At 43.7% G+C, this 25,879-nt stretch overlaps 1 protein-coding gene across 1 annotated transcript in view; it reads right to left on the bottom strand.

Annotated features, from left to right (window-relative positions):
* LOC146813317 (putative DBH-like monooxygenase protein 2) overlaps window positions 1-25,879 on the bottom strand; it is a 289,399-nt gene that overhangs the window by 174,610 nt on the left and 88,910 nt on the right. The window contains exon 5 of the mRNA XM_085615381.1: window positions 381-539. Within this exon, the coding sequence (XP_085471507.1) occupies window positions 381-539 (159 nt within the window). The remainder of the gene's footprint in view (window positions 1-380; window positions 540-25,879) is intronic.

Below are 25,879 nucleotides of genomic sequence, written 5' to 3'. Positions count from 1 at the left end.
CACGAAAAATATCAAAGACAAATCAAAGTAAACAATAAATGTAGTACAGGGAAGAGAAGACATAAAAGAAAATATTTTTGTCAATGAAGAGAAAGGTTCTCCCTGCCTGCCATGCACTAGGAAATACATCCAGTTTAAACATTCAAGGGAATGTAAGTTTTTTCAACCAAGTCTTACAAAACCTGCCACCATACAACAAAAGACCAATTTATATGGGATGTTCTTTTTACTGGTGACCTTTTTAATTTGTGAGCATACATTACATATCCAATGCACACACAGTTCATCAAAAACATTACACTATTGATACATTGTTTTCTTCCTTTAAATTTGCAAAATAGTGGCTTCAAGTCATTTATTTATGAAACAGTGTTACTTACAGATCCACCAACCGCCCATCCAAAAATCACTTGGTTACACTGCGAGAAGGTAGCATCACCCCCATAGCATTCCCCCACCTCGGTAGTGAGATAGGTGTCATTTGGGCACGCATAAATAAGGATGTGATGTATCAAATCCGTGTCAACATGTGGTTCATACTGTGAAGACAGAAGAGCCAACAGTTAATTCATATTTTACAGACATCCCCATTTCAAGGTAAGACACATCACAGACAGGGTATTAGGCACAATCCTTCCTCAGCGTTATCTCCCCCTCACAAGCATGTGCCATAGCAATTTGGTGATAACTGAACTGAAAAACAAGTTGGAAACCAATGATGATCCATCAAATGTTAGCCAAGGTGGCAGTCACACCCAGAAGTTGTTATCCACTACTTATTCATTATATTAGACTAATGCAGAGAGAGGGCACATAAGAGGGCAGAATAGGTCAAACTTGGCTTTTGGACCAATCAAAAAAGGTTGCTTGTTGATACATATTGAGATGGATGAAAGATCAATTTATTGAACACATCAGGTAGGTATTGGAAGCCTTCCACCTACCTCATTGAAAGTAAGGAACTTGGAATACTTTTTGATTCCGAAATTGAGGCCGCTCCATAAATCATGGCAGTGGACATGGGATTCAACATACTGCTCTCTGTAGGCTGAAAATGTCTTCGAGTTCCCCAAGCTGGCTATTAAGAGAAACTGACAACAATATAGCCTTATAGCCCGCCGTAGCGGGCTATACCGGCTGTTAATGGCCCGCTGCAGCGGTAAAGGCCCGAGCCGAAGGCGAGGGACTTTAACAACAGCAGCGGGCCATTAACAGCGGTATAGCCCTGCTACGAAGGGCTATAAGGCTATTAGAACATTCTGCCACTAGAGGGCAGAATGTTCTACCAAAACAAAGCTCTTCAGGGAGCGCGAGGGGATTGAAATCCCCTCAGGCTCCCTGAAGTCTTTGTTCACAGCCAGAGCTGTGAACAAAGACACATTGGAATGTTGGTGCTCCGGGCTTATACCAGCCAGTATTAGCCCGGAGCGCTCCATTGTCTTCAATGGAGCTGCCAACGTTCCAATGTTCTAATCGTTCTTATGGCATCTCAAGAAAGTCACAAGCAGTCTTTAAAGAGATGAAAAGTAGACAGCTAGAATGTGCTTAAACCTCCGCAAGACAAGACTACCAAACCTGTCTCTAAGGCACTCCAGTAGATGCAAGAGCCAAATGGAATGATTTTTGCATCATTCATAAAGCAAACTAGGGCAAATGCCCACAATATATACAGAAACTAGCACCCAACAAGTTATATTTGCCTACCCATCTCAATAAATAGCAAGCTTTCGAGAGGCTAAAACACAACAACAGATGCCTAGATGTACAAACTCTGAGATCTGGAACGATCTTCAACTTAATGTCTGAACCCAATTGCAAGACAGTAAACTGAGATTTGTGAACTGATTTTCAAATTAATTCTGTACAAAACAGTGTCCCACATTTCAAGATAATTGGAGACAGTAACTCATCTATTGGATTTGGCTTTAGGTTCCCTTTCACTCAGTTAGCTTTAGTTTTGTCATTACTGTCAGCGCCTTGAATGAATGGAGAAATCACATGGATCACTCTAAAAACACTCTAACAAAATAAATACATTTATAAGCACACCTCCAAAAGACAGCAAAAATCTGAAGGTTCTCTGAATCCCACATTCTCATTATGCAAATTAATATATGTATGATTGAAGGTTCCCTAGCACTTTGTTCAAGGGGCAAACTGTTCCTGGTTTTAACATTCTGGCAGACCTGGTGTGTTTTCTTTTGAAAGACACCCTATAAAATGTCTCATGACCAATGACCTACATGATCTTAACATCTTGCTCATGAGCAGGTGAAAGTTTCCGCTTGATATATGCGGTTCATCCAAAGTAGCACTCCTTCCAACATTCTCTCCATGACTTGTCCATGACACTATTCATTTTTGGTGATAACTGATTATAGCGCAGACATACTAGCCATTCTACCTAAACCTCAGTGACAAAATTGCCTCTTGTATTTCCCTGGTAACTTTGAAGACGGCCATGTCTAAGTCTCCTTATTCCCCCTGACTGCTTGTTGTTAGTGCATGAGCATTCCTGGGCACAAGGAATGTGGGGTACCATTATGTGTTGTTCTCCTGTATTCAGAATTAGTACTAGTCAGTGGCATCTCTCTGACCTCTGCGTTCATGTCACCTCGCACTGTTCCTCAGCACCCCCTTCCCACTTGACTTTGTTGTAAAGCAAGTGCATTATTTATCATGAATCATTATACACATGAGGAATCTTTTGTTGCAGTGACCTGAAAAAGAACAGTTTCTGAAGATTGAAGTGGCTGGAGTCCAACACTTGGACAATGGCAGTTGCCTGGAAGCAAAGCTGAGATACACACACCTCACAAAAATATATGGGCAGCCGGACTTATTATCTGCAAGGAGTGAGAGGTGTTGGTCACTTGGACCACTGGGCGTGATGCAGATGGTATGCTTGCCTCCTGTGTGTGATACAGTGTGTGATTAGGTCATTTAGGAAAAAAGATTTCTGCTGTGGAAACTAGGTGTATGGTGTGTGGCCAAGAAGGGCCTGTGGTTTTCGAGTTATTCACTTTTTTCCACAAACTATTCCTGTTACCTTCACCCAGAGCTGATATTGGCTGACTATCAGGCTCACTTAGTACCGTATACCACACGGAGCTTCCCCAGGTCACAGGATCGCATGTGCTAGGAGTGGGCGAAGAGATATTTTGACAAACAATCACTTTCTCTCTGCCAGTTTTTATTGCATTGGTTTAATGTAAAAGTGATGTTATGGTACTGTTGTTTGTTGCAAACCGTATTTTCTACAAGCAGTGAGCAGAGATTCTCCCAAAGCATTGCATTTTCTCGTCTAAGTCTCAATAATTCATATGAGGGTACTGTTATTTCATGCAAAACTGTATTTGATGCCAAATGCTGATATCGTTCAGATACTGTTTTTAACAATTGCACTTTTTACCTATGTTGCAACCCTTCGTATGCATTGTTATCTGTTTTTGTTGAAATGTTCATATTGAACTGTGTGATGCATCTTTAGATAGCGCTGAACCCATAGTTCGTAATTATTACAGTGCACCACATATGTCTTCCCCATGATTAAACCAAAGCAAAAACTCCCCAAGAAAGAACTAAGTTGTTTTTTATTCCACAAAAACTGCCATACTTATCATGGATTCCCCATTAAAACACATGCAAACCAGGTGCCCCAACCATGGCTAAGAAACTTAATAGGGTTTCCTAAGAATGAGACGCACACACAAAGGCACACACATTTCCCTGGCCAAAGGAGCGAACTTTTGCCACGAACGCCATTGAAGATACGAGAACATATATACAAACTAAATACACAGGTCAAAAGAAAGACGGGCGAGAGGCATTATTAGAATTATGGACAATCTTCGAGAAGGCCCAGATTGATAATTCTACACTACTAATAGCAAGCAAGGAGTCAGAACCTCCCCCACCATATGCAGGCATGAAGGTGCTCACGCTAGATCCCCTGCAATAGGATACTCAAATCCATCAATAGTAGGAGCTGAGCAGGGCCCCCACCGAAAGACGAACGGTTAGGCCCAAACATGAGAAACTAACTAGTCAGCATTCCCAGACAATTCCAGTACAACCCAAGTCCCTTGACAAAGTTTCCAGAAGCTCAACCCCTATTTACCTTGCCCGGCACATAGAGCCTCAGTAGCAGGAAGAACATGCACTGACATGGGTTCGAACGAACGCACACAAGTAACAGGGACATTTGTGGCAGTTCTAGACAGTGATACAGCATGTGGGTGTAAAGAAGGGAGTCCCAGTTCCCCAGGAACTGAGGGTGAAGCCACATGATATGCCCATGTAGCCGAGGAGACCCCAGAGAGTGAGTATGAAGGTCCGGCCCAAAAAAAGCACATAGTTCAGAGAGAAAGAAGCAAACTAGGTAGGATGAAACATAGAGGTGCCATCTAAGGTCAGAGAAAGAAAGAGCACACACTCAGGAAGCACAGCGAGAAAACAGAGCAGCGCACCCCCTATATAGGGGAAGTGGGGGTAGGTACAGAGCACCAGGTAAGAATCAGGGGCAGAATTAAATGAGAGGCTTCTGGCAGGGATCAGAGCCTCACCAATCAACCAACCTAGAAGAGGGGCCATTCAGGAAATTGGAGACTAAGTCAGCCTGTACTGACCCAACCAAAACGCAGGAAGACTTATTCTTCACCTTTGTGTGCACATGAGGGGAGCAGCGACGAGGAAGTATGCTGCTACACCTGAGCGCACTGCAAAGACAAGTTAAAAACGAGGGAGATAGTAGCAAGAAAGGAAGGTGAGATCTTAGTGCAACCTAGCTACAGGCAATATTAAAAGTGTGCTAAGTACCCTATTTGGAGAGAAATCTAATGCTGTGTTCACCCAAGCTTACATTCAAGCAATAATTCACACATGCACCGAATATGAATGGCCCTGAGAGAGACGTTCTCTGACCGCCCTGACGTAGGAGGGTTAATGGCAGATACTTTGAAATCAGGAACGAGCTTTGCAGATATCTTGAATAGAATGAGGGAATGATGGGGAAAAGAAACAGGACAACCATGGATCAATACGGGCTCACATGTTGCATTCGTTTTCATCAATCTCAAGAAGGGGCTACCAACCGAAATACAGAGCCGACAGGAGAGCATGGTTGGATTAGACACCAAACCCTGTTGTGAGAGATACATGCCCACATATTACATTACCACAAAAAGAAACAAAAAAAGATAGGGAAAAACAAGAGCAGGCCCAGAGAGACACTGCTAAATTGATCCAAAATTGTTTGAAAAAGACCACTCTCAAGGGGGCTGCGTTGACAGTGAGTATGCAAATGGTATCAGTCTTAAAGGGAACTCCACTGCAGAACCCCAGAGGGTTTCAGCACAACTATGGCAGTAGAGGCCAGGGAGATTAGCAGCAACCAGACCCTAGGGCCACATGGCAGACATATGCCAGTTAAAGGCATACCATGAGCAGAGATCGATGGCCCAGGGCCAGCCACCACAAAACCGTACAAATCTTCACCTACAAAGCCAAGCACAGGGGAATCAGAATGCACACTACACTCAGCCGCAGGGAAGTCTGCCAGCCACTGAACACCCACAGCAGAGATCAGGTAGTTGGACCAACATGTGGCAGCAGCAACCGCAGACAGAGAATGGGCCACAACCTCGGAAGGGGTTGGTAACTTTCTTGGGAGGTAATGCCTTCACTCAATCATAGAGTTAAAATGCGCAGTAAGATAAACCCCCAGCCTAAATAAGAATGATTAACACCCATTCATCTTTTTTCTCAGAACATTTAACCTAACCAATAAAAAAAGGCCCAGGAGACTACTTCGGAAATTCAAACTTTTACTTGCGTTCAGGGATTCAGGGCTGTTGTATATGTTCTGTCAACCAAGTATCCTCTCTAAAGTTCACCATCAAGGGCCCCTGCTGAAGCCAAGGTCCCACTCCGCTGCAGATCCCCCAGGGTGGGGTTGGCTGGCAATACCCTAAGCGGAGGGCAGACTGACGTGGGGGTGGAGTGGCTCCTCATAAAGTTCTTAAAAATTAGGCACCCAAGTCCCTGTGTCTAAAGACAATGGGGAAGGGTTCCAATAGCCAGGTCAAAAAGTCCCCATTCTTGGACATCTGGCCCGGCACCAATGTTTTTTTCATTGCGTGGAGTTCCAACCATGCCTCTAAAAAGCTAGAAGCCTCCGGTCAATGGAGACCCCCTTCCAGTTCAAAAACGAAGCTGACCTCTGTGGCAGGAGTCAGGATTCCCCCTACACCTGGGATGGAAAAAACTCACAAGCTCCACAGTGCACAAACAAAGAACCAATAAGCTGCAAGGCAGATGCATAGCTTCAAGTCAATTCAGGGTAAACAGGCATCCCAGAAATGCTGAGGAACTCCCAGTTCATCATCATCATTGGGAAGCCTTTGGCAAAAGTTTTTGGTCAAAGACAAGGTCTTTAAAAAATGTTGTGTTCCCAGCCCTGTTCATCTGATTTGAATTAATTTCTGAAAACCTGACCACCGTGCCACACCCCTCCAGAATAGCAACAAACGCGTACCAACACATTAGAAGATCCTAGCCGCAACTCAGGGACAGTAGGTCCAAATGCACTGAAAGAATGCAGGATGTGGTCAAAGGGAGAGGAGGTGTCTGGGAGAGGGGGGTATCCCCAGTATCCGCTGCAGCTCAAGGCGAGGGCCAGATGCCGAATGCACCCACCCCAATATCAGGCCTAGCAAGTAACAGACGCTTGCATGTGCCATCCAGGAAAAGCAGTAGGCCCCTATCTCGTGGTAACTGGGAGCCACAGAACAGTCTCTGACCCCCTCCGCTTCATAACAAATAAGGTAGTAGATCACAAGAGACCTAGTGAAGCACCCAAAAACCAACAAGAGCAGCCCAAAGTTAGCTCAAAAAGAAGTTGGTTCGAGATATCTGACACCACAAGGGAGGGCCACAATGCACACCACATGCCAGAGCCTGAGACACACACACACACAGGATCTCAGGGCACGTTGCAACCACCAACAACACCGAATAGCGACACACCCACTCTTAGCACAATCCAGCCACAGATAGGCTGAAAGATGCAACTTACACCGATGGAACCTCTATGCGCACACCAGGCGAGACATGTTCTTGAAAAGCTAGTGGCTCTCATATAGCCCTTGCTAAAACATGAGGCAATCTATGCCTATGGTCACAAGACCACCCCCTAAAATTGTGCACTACTCCATGCATCTAGTCAGGTATGAAGGGGGGGCACAGCAGCTCATAGAAGAGATCAACCTGTCCAATGACCAATAATCACCCTTAAATGTTCCCCACAAGCTTTCAAAAGATATATTGATAGGGGCCAGCTTCTGGTGCCTCACTAAATATTGTGATCAATGGAGTGTGGAAAACACACCCGTAGGGAAAACACAGGAACCCCAAAAAAAAGATTGATTATGGCTCACATGTAATGTTTCTGAATTAATAAACACACTAAGGGGCATATTATCAAGCCAGACGATAAAATTACCGCCGCTTTAGTGGCAGAAAACTGCCGCTAAAACGGCGATAATGGGCTTGATAATATGCTCTATGGAATTCCAATTGAAGCCCATGTTAGACGTCCTTCACATCTAACATGAGCTTCAATTGGAATTCCATAGAGCATATTATCAAGCCCGTTATCGCCGTTTTAGCGGCAGTTTTCTGGCGATAATTTTATCGCCTGGCTTGATAATATGCCCCTGAGTTCTTATCCAAACAGGTCAACCAGAGAGTCTACAAGTGCACCACCACCCAGTTGCCATAAAAACACCCCAGTATGGACAAGGAGTATACCAGCCAAGATTTTGTACTGACATTGTAAACTTTTTGTTTGAACTGTTAAGGGAAACCACCAACACCGGAGGCCACCGACATGTCTTTGGGGATCCATGTCAATCCCTGCAATGTCCAAGAACAAGATTTGTATTATTGTACCTTTATGTACCCTCTGTCTATTATGAGTGCTACCGCACCTATTCAATGTTGAGGAACTTCCCAGTCATATGGAGTCTAGTCAAAAATCATCACAGCGCATGCCTAGGAATTTCTCCCATGTCACCTAAAATTATACATAGCCAAACACTAGCATCCCACAACCACTACACAGTGCCCTTTTGCACAATACATGGAGTCAGTACATGACCGCAGTAGGCTACCAAACATCATCCAGGTCATGTTACATCTGCTCGTTGATTCCGCATGCAGTAGGCACAGATAGACTTTACTTATCCCAAGAGGTAGCCCCATAAAAAGCTAAATGCCTTCTTCACTTACATCTACGCAGAAATAGGGCCAAAATCCAACCCAACAAGGTAGAACCCTACAGGGTAGTAGTAGTGCGCAGAAAGGGCCCCTTTGTGGAGGATACTCTTTGGCCCGAGACATCCCAGAGAAAAAAACTATTGGAGCTAGGAAAACCCCCAACTCAATGCACCAACACATCCGCTCCTGCAGCCATTGGTGGACCAAAGGTGGCCCTTAGCATATGTGGGGCAGTCTTCTTTAATATTAAGTGGACCCCCGACATGGAATTCCAGTTTAGGGCCGTCCAGCTTGAGAGAGTCTATAACCTTCTTTACAGTACAGACAAATCAACCGCTCACTGGCTACAGATAACCAGATGGGAGCTGCTTAAAACGATGAACAGCACTGAACTCAGCCTCCGAAGAAGTGAGAGCAATCTGCCTCATTGTGATGCGGCACCAATGCGTGTTAGACTTACTGACCGCGATGGAGGGAGGGATGTGTGCCAAGATCGGTGCGTCCTGGTGCATGTTTATCCCAAGGAATATGATGGACAATGGAACATTGACTCTTGCCATCCAAGCACTGCACCCTTTACAAAGAGACATGCTTGAGGAGGGAGGTGCGCCTGAGCAGCAGAGGTTTTCAAATTGGTTCTCCTGAATCCCCCAGTTGATCTCCTGACTGTGCACATTGTTGTTGCCAGTTCTCATTGTGTTCTTGTACTTGTGTGGATCTGTACAATTGAGGATTTCCTACAGTACAAATGCAGTCCTCAAATTCAGAAAAATGCAAGTTTCTAGGAAAGTGGTGGTTTTTGAAAGCAAGCCTAAAGAGCAACATACCACCAATAAAATAACTGTCATGAAGTTTGCGGTAGCTTGTGTAGTTGACAAATCAACTAGTGGGGGAATATTAATATGGAAAAAGTCGATGCAGATTTAAGAAACTATACATTAATTTATATGAACGAAATTGTGTCTTTATAAAAGAATCCGCCCGTTGTGAACTCCACATCAACCCGCCTCACAAATATGTAGTCAGGCTAGCACTGAGACCTAGGCCCAAGGTTATTGAGGTGGGGTGGCACTTAGCTGGCAGACAAAAGCACGGACAGGAAATCGCAGATCAATAACACATATAGTCACAGCAACACTACAATGCTCAAGGGAGTTTGGCCGCAATAATAGCACACGGGCCATAGGGGTACACGTGCCCCTAAAGCACCATAAAGTCAGATACGACATAAGTTAGGAACATATAGCCAATCAAAATACAGCACACACAGTGATCACGCGCTCCCCATGTCAGAAATCTCGACACATAATACATTGTGTCCACGTAAGGTTGAGGTCCACCTAGATTATCCATTGAGTAATTAATTTATGACTCCACAGGTAGCAACTTACATTCCTTACCATACAAAGATCACCTGAACTGTTTTATGGCATACAATTAACTGTATAAAAGAACTTCTCAGATCGATTGTCAATTGAGACAGTCCTCAAACTTTATGCTAAAACTGAACTCCTGGATGAAATGTTTTTTTGTATCTTTTTGTTTATATTTATTTTTATTGATGACAGTTATATATCTTAGACATGTTACAAACAAAGCAAACAAGAGAGCACTGGTTGTTGAGTTTAACAGAAGATACATCCTCTGACTATAATGCCAAGATAATACAATGACTGGACGGCCTAATGTCCTGCAAAGGGTCGTCTTTGTTCTTCTGTCCTGGGGGCTCACATAATCCTCCCCTGTAGTTATTCCACTTCTCCCAGTTCTGCGACCACTTGTTTGGACACCCTCTAGACTCATAAACTATCCTCTCTGTCAACATACACCAGTCCCGGTCATTCTCCCACTCCGTGATAGTTGGTGAATCTTGCTTTCTCCACAGTCTTGCTATGTTTCGTTTTTCAATTGTCATACCAAGAGTCACCTATATGTTATCTTAAATATTCAGATCAGTGGGACCACATATATTGAGAAGGTGCAATTTGATATTATAGTCAATCTCACAACCCATCACTTCTGCCATACATTTTGTGATCCCGGACCAGTACACTTGTATAAATGTACATTCCGAGAGTGTGTTTATAAAGGTTCGTTCCTGCCCACACTTTGTCATGCATCCCGTTCAAGTCTGTAGCCCATCTTCACCATTGCCGGGCCCACAAGATAGATCCTGTGAAAAACTTTCAACTGTATCAGTCGCAACCTGGATGAGATAGCTACCTCCCTGGGAGATGCAAGTGCCTCAAGCCATTCTTCATCTTCCAGTCCCTCCACGTCGTGGTCCCATTTGGATCGGAGCCGGAGAAGGGGATCAGACATATTGTTAATTATTTTTTTATAAGTTAAGGTAATGGCTTTCTCTGGCATGTATTCATCCAAGATTGTATCTTCTAGTGTGGAGGATTCAGGTGGCGTCTCTCACCCAACCAGTGATGTTTGCAGCACATATTTAATCTGCATATATCTGAAACATTCAGTGCTAGCCAGGTCATATTCCCTCTGTAATTTGGGAAAGGTGATCACATCTCCCACCTTCCAAAGATCCCCAACCTTAGAAATGCCGATTAGATTCCATCGGTCAAACCCCTTGGTATTTCTGTGGTTACTGAAAACCTCTGTGTCCCAGAGAGGAGTAACACTCTTATCTGCCCTTCCCAAGCCAAGATTTTCGATACCGCCTGCCATATCTGTACCACATGTAGTGTAGTCCTGTAAGTTTCAATTTGGTGGGCTTGGTATATAACACCCGCGTAAAATCTCTGCCTGGGAGGAGCCATCTGTCCATTAGGTAACCGGATCTCCCGGGTGCCTATGCGTGCGTTGGTTAACAGCTGCTAACTGTGCAGCCCAGTAGTATCGCTTTATGTTGGGGAGTGCAATCCCTCCACCGTACCACCCGCGAGTATGTTTATGGATGGATATCCTGGGCGGTTTGCTGCCCCACAGAAGTTGTCTTTGCGTACTTTCTATGTATCTGAAATACTCTGCTCCAACCTGGCAAGGTGAGTTTTGTAGTACATATAGGAAACACGGCAAGGCCATCATCTTAAACAGTGCCGCACGCCCCAGCAGGGACAGCGAAACGGTTTCCCAATGTATAACATTAGATCTTAGTCTTTGTAGCGGAGGCAGGAGATTTTGCTCACAGAAGAGGGTGAGATCCTTCGAAACATGGTTCCCTAGGTATTTAAAACTTGTTTTGGCTTCAGTGATAGTAATACCAGCCAGGCTTATTTCTGATTGTAGACGGTTTGACCACATCTCCCCCATCCTCAAAGGTCTCAAATGGCTTCCCATCGAAAGAAGATCCACCTACAAGACCGCTTGCATTACTCATAAAGCCTTGCATCATCACACCCATTGTATCTCTCAGATAAACTCCACAAAGCGAGCTGCTCTAGAGAAATGAGGAGCACCAATGCTCTCATACTAGTTCCTCCTTTGTTAATCAAGAAATTTACTCAATCACGCTCCTTCTCCGGAAATGCGCCTACTATCTGGAACTTAAGATCTACGTTACAACCCCTCCTACGTCAGCTTGAAAAAAGACCTTCAGCTGCACCTTCTCAACAAATACTAGGGTCCTTAACCCCTTCAGTGCCACGCCCTTTCCCCCTCCTGTGCCGGGCATTGCACTAGTGGGTGTGGTTCATGACGAGATAGTCTTGTCATGGGCACAGCGCAACCGTGCTCCATGACGAGACTATCTCGTCATGGGCACTGAAGAGGTTAATCAACCTGCTCCTGACTGTACTATGGGGCATATCAACAACAACCGGCGATAATTATCGCAAAGCGCACTTAGCGCTAGGATAATTATCGCCGGCTAGCGTGGATTTTTATCGCTGAGATAGCGTGCTATTAGCAACGCTTATCTCAATAGCGATAAAAATCCTCACACTAACTGGCTAATGTGAGATTATCACTGGAAACCCAGCGATAATCTCACGTTAGCTTGTTGATAGGGACTCACAAACTTAGCCATGATATCCTCCTTCCATAGGATATCATGGCTAAGTCAGTCCTGAAGCAGGTGTTAGGAAAGTAGCGATAACAGGTGTTATCGCTACATTTCCTGACGCTATGCTTCATAGCGTGGGGCTTGATAATAGGAGAAATGTCGCTTAGCGACATTTCTCCTATCATGTCAGGTCAGGAACGCCCACTTTGCATCTCATTAGAGATGCAAAGCTGGGCGTTAGAAATCCCCACGCTAAAGCAAGGTTTCACGCGTTAGCGTGACCTTGCTAATATAGCGATAAAATTATCACCGCTTTTCGGCCGAAAACGGCAGCTAAAGCGGCGATAATTTTTTATCGCCTCGTTGTAAATATGCCCCCAAGTTCCTTGAACTCAAGGAGAGGGGGCTCTTTTAATCCAAAGGGATGGAGCACCCAGTAACTAACAAGTTAGAAAAAGACGGTTCCCTTTGGATGAGATCCAAATTCAACAAATCACACTCCAACCTAACTTCTATTCCACACAAAATCGCACTCAATGTTTTAGTCAAATTATTCTTATATTTGTTTCAATGTAAGAAAACGTTTTTTACAAATATATATGACACACCAAATTCAGACGATATAAAAATTCTTTACATTAAAAACATAATCCTCTATTGAATTTGGATCTCATCCAAAGGGAACCTTCTTTTTCTAACTTGTACTATGTTCCTGCCACATTATACCTGACTCACTCCCCCTTCTCATTTTTTCATATACTTATAACCTCCCCCTCCAGTTCTCTTATAATTACTGTCTACTCCCGCATGCTATCACCTCTCCCATCAACTTCCTCAGTTCCCTCCTTCTTTCATATTCCCCCCAGCTCATCCCTGACCTCCCACGCTAGCTTAACTATCCAATACTTGTTATGGCCTAATTTTATTTCTTATTTTCTTGCCCATGTTATTATCGTCCTATTTATACTGTTCTTACTGTCCTGCATTTTACCTTTTTGTACAAATGTAATGTTGCAATTATTTTTCTCACCTAACCATTGTAAAGCACTCTGATACCCTCGGGTCTAGCCAGTGCTATACAAAACCTTATTAAAAAAAAATACCCTTTGGCAGTACAGGTGTTTTGCCACACAACACATAAATGACTGATTTAGACCAATTTATGGTATAGCACAAGCACTTCTTAAAAGCTATAAAGATGTGCATTGCTCTATTCAGGGAGGTACAGCGTGACGCTAAATACAGCAGTATATGATCCGAATACAACGAAATACGGCCCTCCCGCTCCTCAGCCCCCTCTAACCCTCTGATAATAGGATCCTTCCTTATCCACATTGCTAACGGCTCCAACATTAGGACAAAAAGCAGTGGGGAAAGGGGGCACCCCTGCCTGGTTCCTCTCCTGAGTGTGAAAATTGGGGATCTACGTTTATGGACCATCACTTGAGCCACTGTATTATTGTATAGTAGATGCATCCAGTTCAGACAATTTGGGCCAAAACCCAATTTCTTTTGGACTGAAAACATATAGGGCCATTCAATCGTGTCGAACGCCATGGCAGCATCTAAGGATGCCACCACCACGTCTTCCCGCATTGTATTAACTCAAGCTAGTACCCCATACAGCCATCGTAGATTAAGAGTGGTGTTTCTAGCTGGCATAAAGCCGAATTGATCCGGATGGTCTAGTTCGGTGATAACTGATAGCAAACGGGTGGCCAGTATTTTCGCTAGGATTTTGGCTTCCGCGTTGAGCAGTTATATCGGTCTGTAGGAGGAGCTTTTGTTTTTCAGTTTACCATTTTTGTGATCCCACCTCTCAGCTTTTTTGAAACATAGCTGTGAGGTAATGTGCCTGTCTACCGGGAGCTAGTTTGTAAAGTTCAATGGGCAATCCATTTGGGCCCGATGCCTTGCCCGAGTTCAAATCCTGTATTGCTTTTTCTACCTCTGTAGCTACTAGTTCCTGTTCTAATTCGATTCAATCTTCATCAGAGAGTACGGGCAGGGTGATATCCTTCAGGAAGGCGTCCACATCATCCTCCGTGTAAGTCATTTGGGTTCTAAAAATTGGGCTGCCAAATGTGTTTGCAATATCCTGCGGCTTAGTATATAGATTGGTATGTTCATCGCTAAGTTCCACCACTACTCTACTGGCTTGCTCTCTGCGGTCCAGCCATGCTAACAATTTACCGGCCTTATCCCCAACCTCATAAATTCGACTAAGGGTTACCCTGTACTGTGCTTTGGCGTCATCTGTGCCATGAGCCACATATTCTTTTGTTTTTAATTTTAAGGCATGAATGACTTCTTCTGCATCAGTTTTTCGTAACTGACTTTCCATTATCAGTTTCTCCTCCTCAAAACTTGACATTTGCTGCCTGTTTTTCTTTCTTGGTACCTGCAATCAGGGAGACAGCTTGGCCTCTGGTTACTATTTTATAAGCCTCACATAGCGTTTGAGCGGACTCAACTGAATTTTTGTTTTCACTGAAATAGAGATCAATTTCTTTCACTAACTTTTCTCTAATCAAGGAAACCCTGAGATACCATGGATTTATAGGGGCCACCCTTCCTGTCTGCGGCTCCCCACCTCTATCAGGGCCCAGATAGGTGAATGATCTAATATTTCCCTAGCTAGATGTCTCAACTCTGTGCCCTGTGCTAGCTGACCTGCTGGTGTGATTATGTAATCTATTCTGGACATGCTGCGATGGGCACCTGAATAAAACGTATATTGCTGCTCCATGGAGTGAAGCGCCCTCCAAATATCAATACCCATTGCCTCAATAAAACTATGTATCTGTGTATGGGAAGGCGGTAGATTTTTAGGGGGCCAGCGATCGAGGCAACAGAAACAATTGAATAAAAGTCTCCCCCCACAAGGAGTCTCCCCTCCAGTAGGGTGAGTAGCAGATCTCCCAGGTCACCAAAGGCCGAGGCATGAAGGCCAGGTGGAATATATACCGACACTAAGTTCAATATACGTCCCTCCCATCTCCCCGAGATCGTGACAAATTTTCCCAGGTCGTCCATCCAAGTGTGGTTGATTGCCAACTGGAAGCTTTTACGTACCATTATGCCCACTCCCGAGACCCAGATACGAACACGGAGTGCGCCACAAGCCGGAAGCCCCATCTGGTCAATGCCTTGCATACAAGTGTGTGTCCTGGAGTAAAACTACATCAGGCGAATGCCCCTTTATATATTACAACACAATGCTTCTCTTTATCTTATTGTCAAGTCTGTTAACATTACAGGATAACAATTTAAGTCCTGCTTTAACCATGGGCCCATTGCTAACTACAATAATGGTATTTGTCATACCCTGGATTTGTTCAGGCCTATCGCAGTCCAAATGTGGTGCTTTCAAGTAACAAGCATTACTGTTCTCTTGTTACAAATCATGCGAGTCCCTGTGGACCTAACGTCCCGTATCGTGTCATCAGTATTTAAACTAAACAAAAAACACAACAAACTTCCCTTCTCCCCGTGTCTGTCAGACCTTATTTCTGAGTAAATCATCTTAAGTGTTCCTTCAACAGTGCCAGAGGTGCTTGCTGACAAAAATCCCTCCCTGCCAACAACTTCCCTTACCCCCACACCCTCCCTGCATCCCTGTGTGGCGGTATTTGAATCTCCTCCCTCCCCCAAATTGCAGAGCGCCTATCACTCACCCTGAAAACTAGTGGTGCGTGGATCAGCCGCCCACCCGTTCGACAACAACTGTTAAGGAGCTTAATAGCTTGGTGTCTGTAAGCGGGTGAGAACCGGCTCCTTGACAAACAAGTCTGCCGCCGGTCCCTCCACCTGTTCGGGCACTACGAAAATTCGTATGTTATTCCGTCTTGTCCTTCCTTCATAATCGCTCAGTTACTCAGCCAGTTTCTCATTACTAGCTTGCAGGTCAGCCATTTCCTTTTTGAGTGTTGTAGTGTCTTTGGTTAGGCAACCGGCGGCAGATTCCACTTCCTTAATTCTAGTCTTCATGTTTCGCATATCGGCCCGCATTTGAGAAACCTCACTGGAAACAGCACCAATTCTAGTTTCAAGCGACATTCTTACTGCTGTGATGGCAGTCATTATGTCTTGCAGGGTCGGCTCAGGTGAGATTTATCTGATAGGTCTTCCCCAGCTTTTTCTTTCGGGCCCAATTCCTTTTGCCAGGCATATTTCTCTAGCTTTGCCTGCATGGCCACTTACCGCTTCTCCGTCCAGCCATCTTGGACCCAATAATGCTGTGGTGTCTGTAGTAGGGGGAACACACTGCACACTACCCCTCACAGGTTGTCCAGAATATGTAGTTTGTCACCGCTACAGCGTTACTTCTGGCTGTTCAGGTGACACACTGCCAGGCTGCTCTCACAGATCCTATGAGGTGTTATAAATAATATGATTAATGTTTGCAGGCCACATTGGCCTCTTTCTGCCATTGGGATGTCGTCAACTGTCTGGTGTATCAGCCGCCCACCTCAGAACATTACACAGGATATAATGCGCCTTTGTGGCGCCGGAGTCCTTCCCCCTCAATCGCCTATGATTTTGTGCCCGGAGATGGAGGGGAGAAACCCCAGCACTCCCCGTTTTTGACTGTCGCAGAGATTTGGGAGGGAACGTCAATTTCAGCTGGCTATATTTATCATTGAGGTGTTAGGGGCAGTGTGCATTCAGTTAAGCGGGGGGCACCATGAGAGTATGGCTGCTTTTCCAGGATGTGCTGGGCCACTGTTCTACACCGTCCACACCCCCAAACCACTGCCGCAGTATGTAAACGCCGCAAAAGCACCCTCGCAGCTCAAAGTCTCTTCAGAGGGAAGCCGTGCCCGACAATTGCTGTAGCTTTCTCAGTTGTTCAGGGCTCATCCCTCACCGCTGGGCCGCGGGAGAGGAGGTCATCGATATGATTCCCACTTGCCACAGCCGCGCCCCGGTGACTCCGCAACCACGCTGCAGTTACTGTCAGGTCTTTGTGCCTCCGCTGAATCTGCACACAGGGGTGCAGGGGTGATGTCTGGCCCTCCGGGTCACCCAGCCGGGACCGTCTCATGGATGCAGGCCATGACAATCACGCCCGTCCAGCACTCCACTCCGCCTAGATCTCCACGGCGCCCCTTCCCCTCTAGCAGGCCACACAATGAGGCCCGGGCAATGCTGAGTTGGACCAATCTTCACTTCTCTTCGCCCGTTGTCGATGGTTCTTGTCGCGGGTTACTCCTCACAGGTTCCGGTGTGGTTATTCAGCACTTTACACTGTTTCCCGTGCGGATTTCTGTACGGATGTTAAGTCAAATGGGCACATCTAGCCGGAGCCTCTCTGCTACACGGCCATCTTGCTCGGCAGTCTATGATTCATCCTCTCTAAATTAGGCTCTTATTTTCACATGTAGTAAGTGACTGACTTATGCAATGCCCAAATTATAGCTAGTCAAGAATTGAAAAAAGAAATCAATAGCCCCCAATTTTTTAATATATCAGTGTTCATTTAAAAAGTTCAAATCATTAAAAAGTTGACTTTAACATGTGAAAATAAGAGCCTAATTTAGAGAGGATGAATCATAGACTGCCGAGCAAGATGGCCGTGTAGCAGAGAGGCTCCGGCTAGATGTGCCCATTTGACTTAACATCCGTACAGAAATCCGCACGGGAAACAGTGTAATGCTTCTTAGGACAGACTGAACAATAATTAGAATGAGCAATGGCTATAATGTGCATTGCGTTTTACTTTATAATAATTTTTTTAACTGTTGGACCTGGCTCTTTTTGGAGAAGAGACCCCAAACTTTTTGCCTTCCTCTGCCTATTTTTCTGTCCTTTTTTTGTTGGTTTTAGGATTCTGTACATTTTACCACTGTTAATCAGTGCTAAAGTGCATGTGCTCTCTTCCTTAAACATGGTGGGCCCGATTCACAGAACTAACTTAAGACAAAATCCTAAACTTACTACCATTTTGGTATTCACAAAAGGCACTTACTCATTTTGGTATGCACAGAAGCCACTTACTCATTTCGGTATTCACAGAAGTTAGGAGTCGTAACTTTAGGACTCCTAAATGCCTTCTGTGAATACCGAAAGTCTTAAAATTAGGATTTTTCTCAGTTTAGGGGTAGTAAAGTTAGGACTTCTCTTTGCTCCAGTGACCATCCTTGCTGCTGCATTTAGAGTAGGCCTGGGCGGTAAATTCCGTTCCGTTCGCGGAATTTGCGGAATTTTGGTAATTTCGCGTTCCGCGGAGAACGCGAAATTGCCCAAAAATCTGCGTTCCGCGACTTCGCGAAATTTTTTGCTTGTTCGCGTTCTCAATATGCGTGTTCGCGAGATATTTCACCCCGAGCACGCAAACAGCGATCGCGAACAGGAAAAAAGTATCGCGAACAAGCAATTCCGCGTGTTCGCGGAATTTCTGCGTGTTCGCGGAGATTTTTTACCGTTTCGCGGAGATTTGCGTACCGCGATTACGCAAATTCCGCCCACCCCTAATTTAGAGTTTCTCTCAATGAGGCTTAGTAAAATTCTTGTTGCCTGTGAGGATGTCATTCCCCATAGTGCAATCTAGACAGAACCAAAGCTTGCTTGACAGTGTTTGGGTCATTTGGTGGGAGGAAGGACTTAATTTTGTTAAGAAGTTTTAGGTTGTAGAAGGTGCCCTTTGTTTTTATCTGTATGTGTGCTCATGGTCAGACTTGAGTCCGGGTTGAGCCCCACAGATTTGGCAGAGTTCAGCAGAATCGGTTTGTAGTTTAGAGTGTCTAGGTTATTTAGCAAATCTTGGATCTGGGGTGACTGGTTGTTGTTTGACAGAAGGAGAATTCCTATCTTTTCTTGGTTGAGTTTGAGGGGGTTATGTGCCAGCCAATTTTGCATTCAGCTGGCATCTGACATCCAAAAAGGATATTTCCAGGTAGAGTTGGGTGTTGCCCACGCAATATTTGTTTGTTTAAGGATTACAGTCAAGGGTTCCATATAAATGTTGAAGAGTGTAGGTCAGAGGACTGAGCTGTGAGGGATGCCTCAGGTGATGGCATAAGTATTGGAAGTCGAGTTGTTTATTTTTATTTGCTGACAGCAGTTATGCATAAATCCAGAGAACCACTGCTTTTTTGTTGTCTCTGCCCCTGAACCTGTGGCTTTTAAATAAACCAATGTAACTTTATGAACTGGCTCCGGCGCCTTTATCAACAGAGAACTCTAATTACAAAGCAAATTCCGCTAATATTATTAAACACAAACGCTAAAAACCCTCTTCATATGGTTTTGATCTCAGCAAATGCGTGTCATATTTCTTGAGTAAATGTAGTCAGCAATACTAAACAATGGTGTTCAGACCTGGATAGAGCTGGGAGTCGAATTTTTTCATCTTGCTGGCACCAAATTTCTCCAATTTGCTCGTATTGAATACTAAATTAAATTTTAAATGCAGAAGGCCCTTTCACAAAACAACAAGACAATTTTCACCAAATATACTAAATATAGAGATCTCATTTTTCATCCTTTGCTTGAATTCTTACACACTCCAGGCCAAACAATAATCATTTTGAGTGAGGATAGAGCTCTCTTTGTCCAGTCAGTTTTAAGAACAAAGTGGAAATAATAAAGGTACTCCCTTTTTTTTGCCATATCTAGATTTTTGAGAAGGTTTTAAGAGTGTTTTCCTTATGTTTAAAAAGTTGTCCACTAAAGAAAAGAGCATAAGAAAACATGATATACTCAAGATGGAAGAGATGAACTGAATATAAGTTAATTTTTTTCCCCCTCATAAGCTATTTTTACTTTGTTTGCAGGACGGGGTCTCCTATACTTGAGTCTTTTACCGGGCGAGGTGAGTGCACTGGCCTTTAATTGATATGGCAGTGTAGTAATGGAATTGGTAAGAATATATATATCTAATGAACAGTATCTAGTTATGATACATAAAATGTGGTGAGCATCTGAAACTGTTTTATCATTTCACAAAAATAATATATGTGCTTGTCTTTTACAGGTGTGAAGATCACTCTGCTTGTTTGGAGGTATCATCACAAAAAGGTTGTACTTGATGATAAAATGTGGTGAGCATCTGAAACTGTTTTATCATTTCACAAAAATAATAGATGTGCTTGACTTTTACAGGTGTGAAGATCACTCTGCTTGTTTGGAGGTATCATCACAAAAAGGTTGTACTTGATGATAACTCTCTAGCACAATTTCACTCCTTTCACTCCTATTAGAATGCAGTAGCAATCTATTGTTTATGTCCTGAAGAAAGCCGGGGCAAGGTGCCCTGAAGGCTGAAACTAGTTGACTATATTGTAAAGCGGCCTATTTGTTTAAAGCTGCTTTTGCATTATTTTAATAGGCTTGGCAGAGATATTTGTATTAAAGTTTTTTTCTCTCCCAAATCCTTTTTAATCTCACTTATATGCACTGCACTGACAATTCCTATCACACAAGCTATGGATATCCATCCTAGAAATTTGTAAATTGATGACCATAATGGTCCTTTCTGTCTTCTTCCTGTATTTCCTACTGTCAGTATTATTGTGGCCTGTTCGCAATCCGATCCACATGTTTCCCTCTGTGACTTAGAGGAGTCGTGGGAGGAAAGAAGGATATCCAAGTGATGACACTGACCTCTCTTGGTAGTTGCTGGAAATCCTATCATCTTGCGAAGGCCGTTCCTTTTATCTTTTTCATTATTCATCTTGGATACTGGCTTGGTGTTTATAATCTGTAGAGTTGTGATAACTTGGTTTTTGCTCCCCCCCTCTTTTCTGAGACTACCAGATTCTTTTGTAGTTGCTATAAGGTTGGAAAGAGGCCTGGGATTGTTGTGGTCACCCGGGTCTGCGTCTGATTTTGTTTAGCAGGTGGGTGATTTGGCCCTGTTTCAGGAAGTCAAACATAATTCTGTTGCTTGGAGAGCTGTATATATTGGGGCAGAGAGGGATTACTGCCTGGTTTAGAATTTTGGCCAGAGAGGCTCGAAGAAGGTAATCGTAGTACAAGGAGTTTTAGATTTTGCAATCAACTTGTAGGTGTCCTCTTCTGTGAATAGGTTCAAAGCCTTCAGCTCTTGGATGATATGAAGGTCCTTGGGATCTGGTTAAGTCCAGTGGTCTTTGGGAGAGAAGCCTCTGCTGGAGGGACCGAGGAGTGAGTTGGAGAACCTCTGTGTTGGGGGAGGGTTGCCAGAGAACATCTGGGTGTGGCAGCCTAGGGAGAGTTCAATCTTTATCATTTATCATTGCTGAATTGAATTCCTGTGACATTTAAGGTATACCGACTCCGGGTGGGGTACACAGTATATCATTATACTCAGGCAACATTTCAGTCACCATCTCTAAACTAGCATCCTCAATTGAGGCCATGAATTTGCTGATTTCCAGATTTTCGGGGACTATCTGGCTACAAGGTGAACTGGGACAAATGCAAAGCCATGCCTCTGATGGTATACACAGCCCCAGCTATTCTTGGCACCCACCTGTTTTCGCAGACACCAACTCGCTGAAGTACCTGGGTATTCAGATATCTCCAGGGCTGACTAACATGGTTGAAAACAATGTTGGCCCCCTGCACTCCTGCATCAAGGCAGACTTTCAAAGGTGGTGTCAGTTTAATCTCTGGGGTAAGACCCATGTGCTTAAAATCAATGTGCTACACAGACACAACTACAGCTTTCTGATGAACCCTCTCCGGGTTCCCACTAAAATGATACAGGTCATTGAAATCTCTATTAAAACCTTTTTCTGGGTGGGGGATGCAAGCCCCAGTTGAAGCTTCCTAACTGCAGTCTGCACTCTCTAGTGGTGGGATGGTTTTCTCTAGCATCACAGACTATTGGTTGGCCTCACAACTTATGCCATTCAGGCACATCCTATACTCCCCTGGACACTCCGAAGTGGCACATGTAAGAAAAACAACCTCTTGTCTAACCTATTTTAATTGTTAGTGATAATTATTCATACCGTTTTTCCCTCACAAAGGTTCCCTAGTACATCCTTTGTCGCTCCGTAATTCTCACGCATAGGCACGTGACCGCAGCAAACAGAATATAGGACGTGGAGACCATGACGCCTAACCGCCCTCAGCCTGAGAAGAACGACACTGACGCCAGCACCTTCAAAACCAGGAGGTAAGAGAACCGATAACGCGAACGACTCAGGCATTACAACTGAGTCACATCCCTACTACTACTTCCCTCCTTAGAATAGTATACTTTCTCGGAAATAAGTAGGAGTATCTCGCACACAATGATCTATCTCAGTAAACTAAGATGTGTATAAGGAGAATGTGAAGTGGCTGTTACACTGCAAATTGAGAGCCCCCAGCATAGCAATAACACTATGTGAAACACCACACTCGATATCTGCTTTAACAACATATATGCACTTAAACACGGAGCATAAGGGGACATTTAATTCATTGATATCCAGATGCTATATCGACTGCATCTTTACATCTGACTGCATCACTATAAATGGCTGCCATTCCAACCCCACCACTCTTAAATACTAAAGACTTTGACTTTCCTCTTACAGAATGTCTCTCTAAACAGCGAGAGTGACGGAATAGAGGAAGCGTACGGAAGATAAGAAGTATATCTTTTATAATCTCTGGGGAATCGTGTTTGCTAACTATCTAGGTAAGACCTTTTCACTGAAGCCTAAAATAAAACCGATTACGCGTAATAACCACAGCACTTTATGACCACTGATAAATATACAATTATAATCGTTGTTTTCAGATGGAACAAAGATAGCCTCTTAGAAACCGTGGTTTTTACTGGCAGCATTGCATATAAGAGAAATAAGAATATAAGGAGACCCATACTTCTAGCAGATTGAAAAGCACTAACTCCTGTATAAACTAACTCATGACAGGGTAAGATATCATCTGTCGCCCCTTTCTGATATAAAGTCTAAAAATAACAGGACTATAGACTGAATATTAAATCTCTTTTCTATCCTTAGCAATAGAGCCTAACGCAAAGAGCTCTTTTCCCTCATGCTGCATTCGGACAATTGGATCAGTACCGTTTGAACCGGAGAGTGTGCTCCGCTGCTCTATACATGTAGGCAGTTTTATTTCGAATATCCTTCCTTTCTTTCTGACTTTACACAACCTACATCTCTAGGAGGCACGGGGGTCCCTTTCACTGAGCACTATATCTAAAGATTGACCTTGCACATGGTAAATTTCTCTATAAGAGCACACTCGGAGTATCTAAAATCTAGGGCACTATCCCTTTTTCCTGAGCTTCTGAAATATTCTCACGGATATAATTCAATGATGCAATTTATCTTCACCATCGTTTGGGCTGCAGGAGCTCTTAGTCAATATGAGCAATAAATAAATAAATGTTCTTCCCCATACCAACACTGACATATATAATGTTGATTAATTCTTTTAGAGAACCCCTCCTTACCGCCGCACAGACTATAAAGAACACTTCTTTTTTATATATATTGGTCCTGAAGAAGGAGACGGGAAACTCGCATATAGTCTCCGAAACGTGCGTAGACCGACCAGTGACCACATATCTGGGAGACCTATAGTAAAAATTCTGTGTTAATGCTTTAACCAAAATCTTCTTGTGTTTCTCTCGAATCCTATTAATTCCTGAACTATAATTCAAATAGGATCGTATACCAGATGTGGTTTTTTAGTTTTATACTTTGAAAAAAGGAAGCCAATTTGTGGTATGATTGATAGTATGCAAGGGTGTAGTGATAGGTGAGAATGACAGTGTGATGGTATGTTCTTGTGGTGTATTTCTCTTAATGTTTTTTCATTTGTCTCTCTAAATTCAATGATATGAAACAAAAAAGATTGTTGTCTCTGTGTTTTCTCTTCTTTTTTCTCATAAAATTGTTGTCATCCAACTTAATGGAAAAATATGTGTATGGAAATGTTTACTTTGTACATAAATTATGTGTCTAATGAAATTTTATAAATGATTTGTTATAAAAATAAAAAATAACGAATAAATAAGATTCAAGAGTAAGTTATCTCGGTAATGCTTTGAAGCTTTGGGGATTATCAAAGGTATGAATAATTATCACTAACAATTAAAATAGGTTAGACAAGAGGTTGTTTTTCTTACATGTGCCCTTTGCCCTCCTCTTGAACCTAAAAATAACTAGGGGAACCCTTTTTTCTACATACAGACACTCCGAAGTGGGTCATCAAGGAGCCTGCGCTAGCTGGCTAACTCGCAGGCACCCGGATCTTGTACATTGGCAATCCTCTTCTCCTCTCACCCAGTCTTGGCCACTGCTATCTACACCTGGAAAAGATCTCACGCACTTGTGAAAGTCTACCCCTCACTCCACTTTGAAGTGCCCTTATGGTGCAACGCCTCAATGCTAATAGATGGCAATGAACCCCTGTGAAACATCTTCAACTTTATTGGCATATGCTTTCTATAAGAGTTACTCATGGACCAGTTCTACAAATCTTTGTTGGGGCATTGGCCCAATAGAACCTTCCTTTAAATTATTTTTGGAACTACCAATGTCTTCAAAGCTGTCCCAGGCAACAGCTAGGCTACACACCCATAGTACTGCCATCATCCCCTATTTTGGAATAGTTGAGAAAGTGGGGCACGTACAAAGGTGTGATGTTGGGCTTGTACCAATATCTGGTGGAACACCGATATTCCACACCAGTGGCCAGCTCACTGAAGACCTGGTGGACCGGACGGCTGGGTCTGCAATATACAGATGAGGACTTAGCAGACTTATTGGTCCCTCAGGATGGGTTACTTAGGAAAGCCTGCTATTTTAATATTCTTCACATATGGCATTGAAAGCCATTCTGATTCAAACACTCCTTACTACTTTCCACAGTGACCTGGTGGCGCTGTGGATCCCTGGAGAGAGATATTGTACACTTGGTATGGGAATGTCCCTCACTGGCCCAGTATTGGACTTCAGAGACAGCAACAATCAGGAAGACTGTTCCTCTTAGATAACCTGTCACAGCCTAGTTGATTCTTCTTCATAGCACTTTACAATGACTGACATCACTAGCCAACCATCAAGATGGTTGGTCACTGAGCTGGCTATGGCTAAAATGTGCATTCTCCAGCTATGGCACCCAGCTGATAGCCTGTCATATTATTCTAGGCTGCAGGACATGTACAAAATGGCTTATTACAAACACATTATAGCGAGACTGACTCACTGCCTGGCAACATTTCTGGAGACATCAGGGGTATTACTTAAAGCTACCTGAACCTGCTTACACTTTGGCCCTCATGGTGCATCACGGGTGTCCCAGCCGATGGTGTTGACACTACGCCTGCCTGGGGACCCTTGAAGAAGAACTGACAACCGAAATCTGTATGCTAAAGACTGGATGACTCACCCATTTTGACTTTTTTTGATCCCACGTCTTTGATGAAATAATAGGCAGACTGCTCTTCTTGTAGCCACTCTCGTCTCACCTACCCTTCCCTCACTTCCTTTTCTTCCCCCCTGTCCCCCTTCCTTCTCTACATTCTCACCCACTCACTCTTTCACTCCTTGTCTGACCCAGCCCCCAACCTCCCCGCCACTCTTTTCTTCTTCATTAATTTCTTGTGTTAAAACTTGCTTTGAGTTAATTTGTTTTATAATGGAGTTTATCAATGAGAGGAAACGGTGCATTTCACTTTTGATT

The sequence above is a fragment of the Triturus cristatus genome, chromosome 7 (assembly GCF_964204655.1).
Source record: "Triturus cristatus chromosome 7, aTriCri1.1, whole genome shotgun sequence".
In the NCBI taxonomy this organism is placed as follows: domain Eukaryota; kingdom Metazoa; phylum Chordata; class Amphibia; order Caudata; family Salamandridae; genus Triturus; species Triturus cristatus.
Note: the sequence above shows the minus strand (reverse complement) of the source record. Positions and strands in the feature narration are given on the sequence as shown.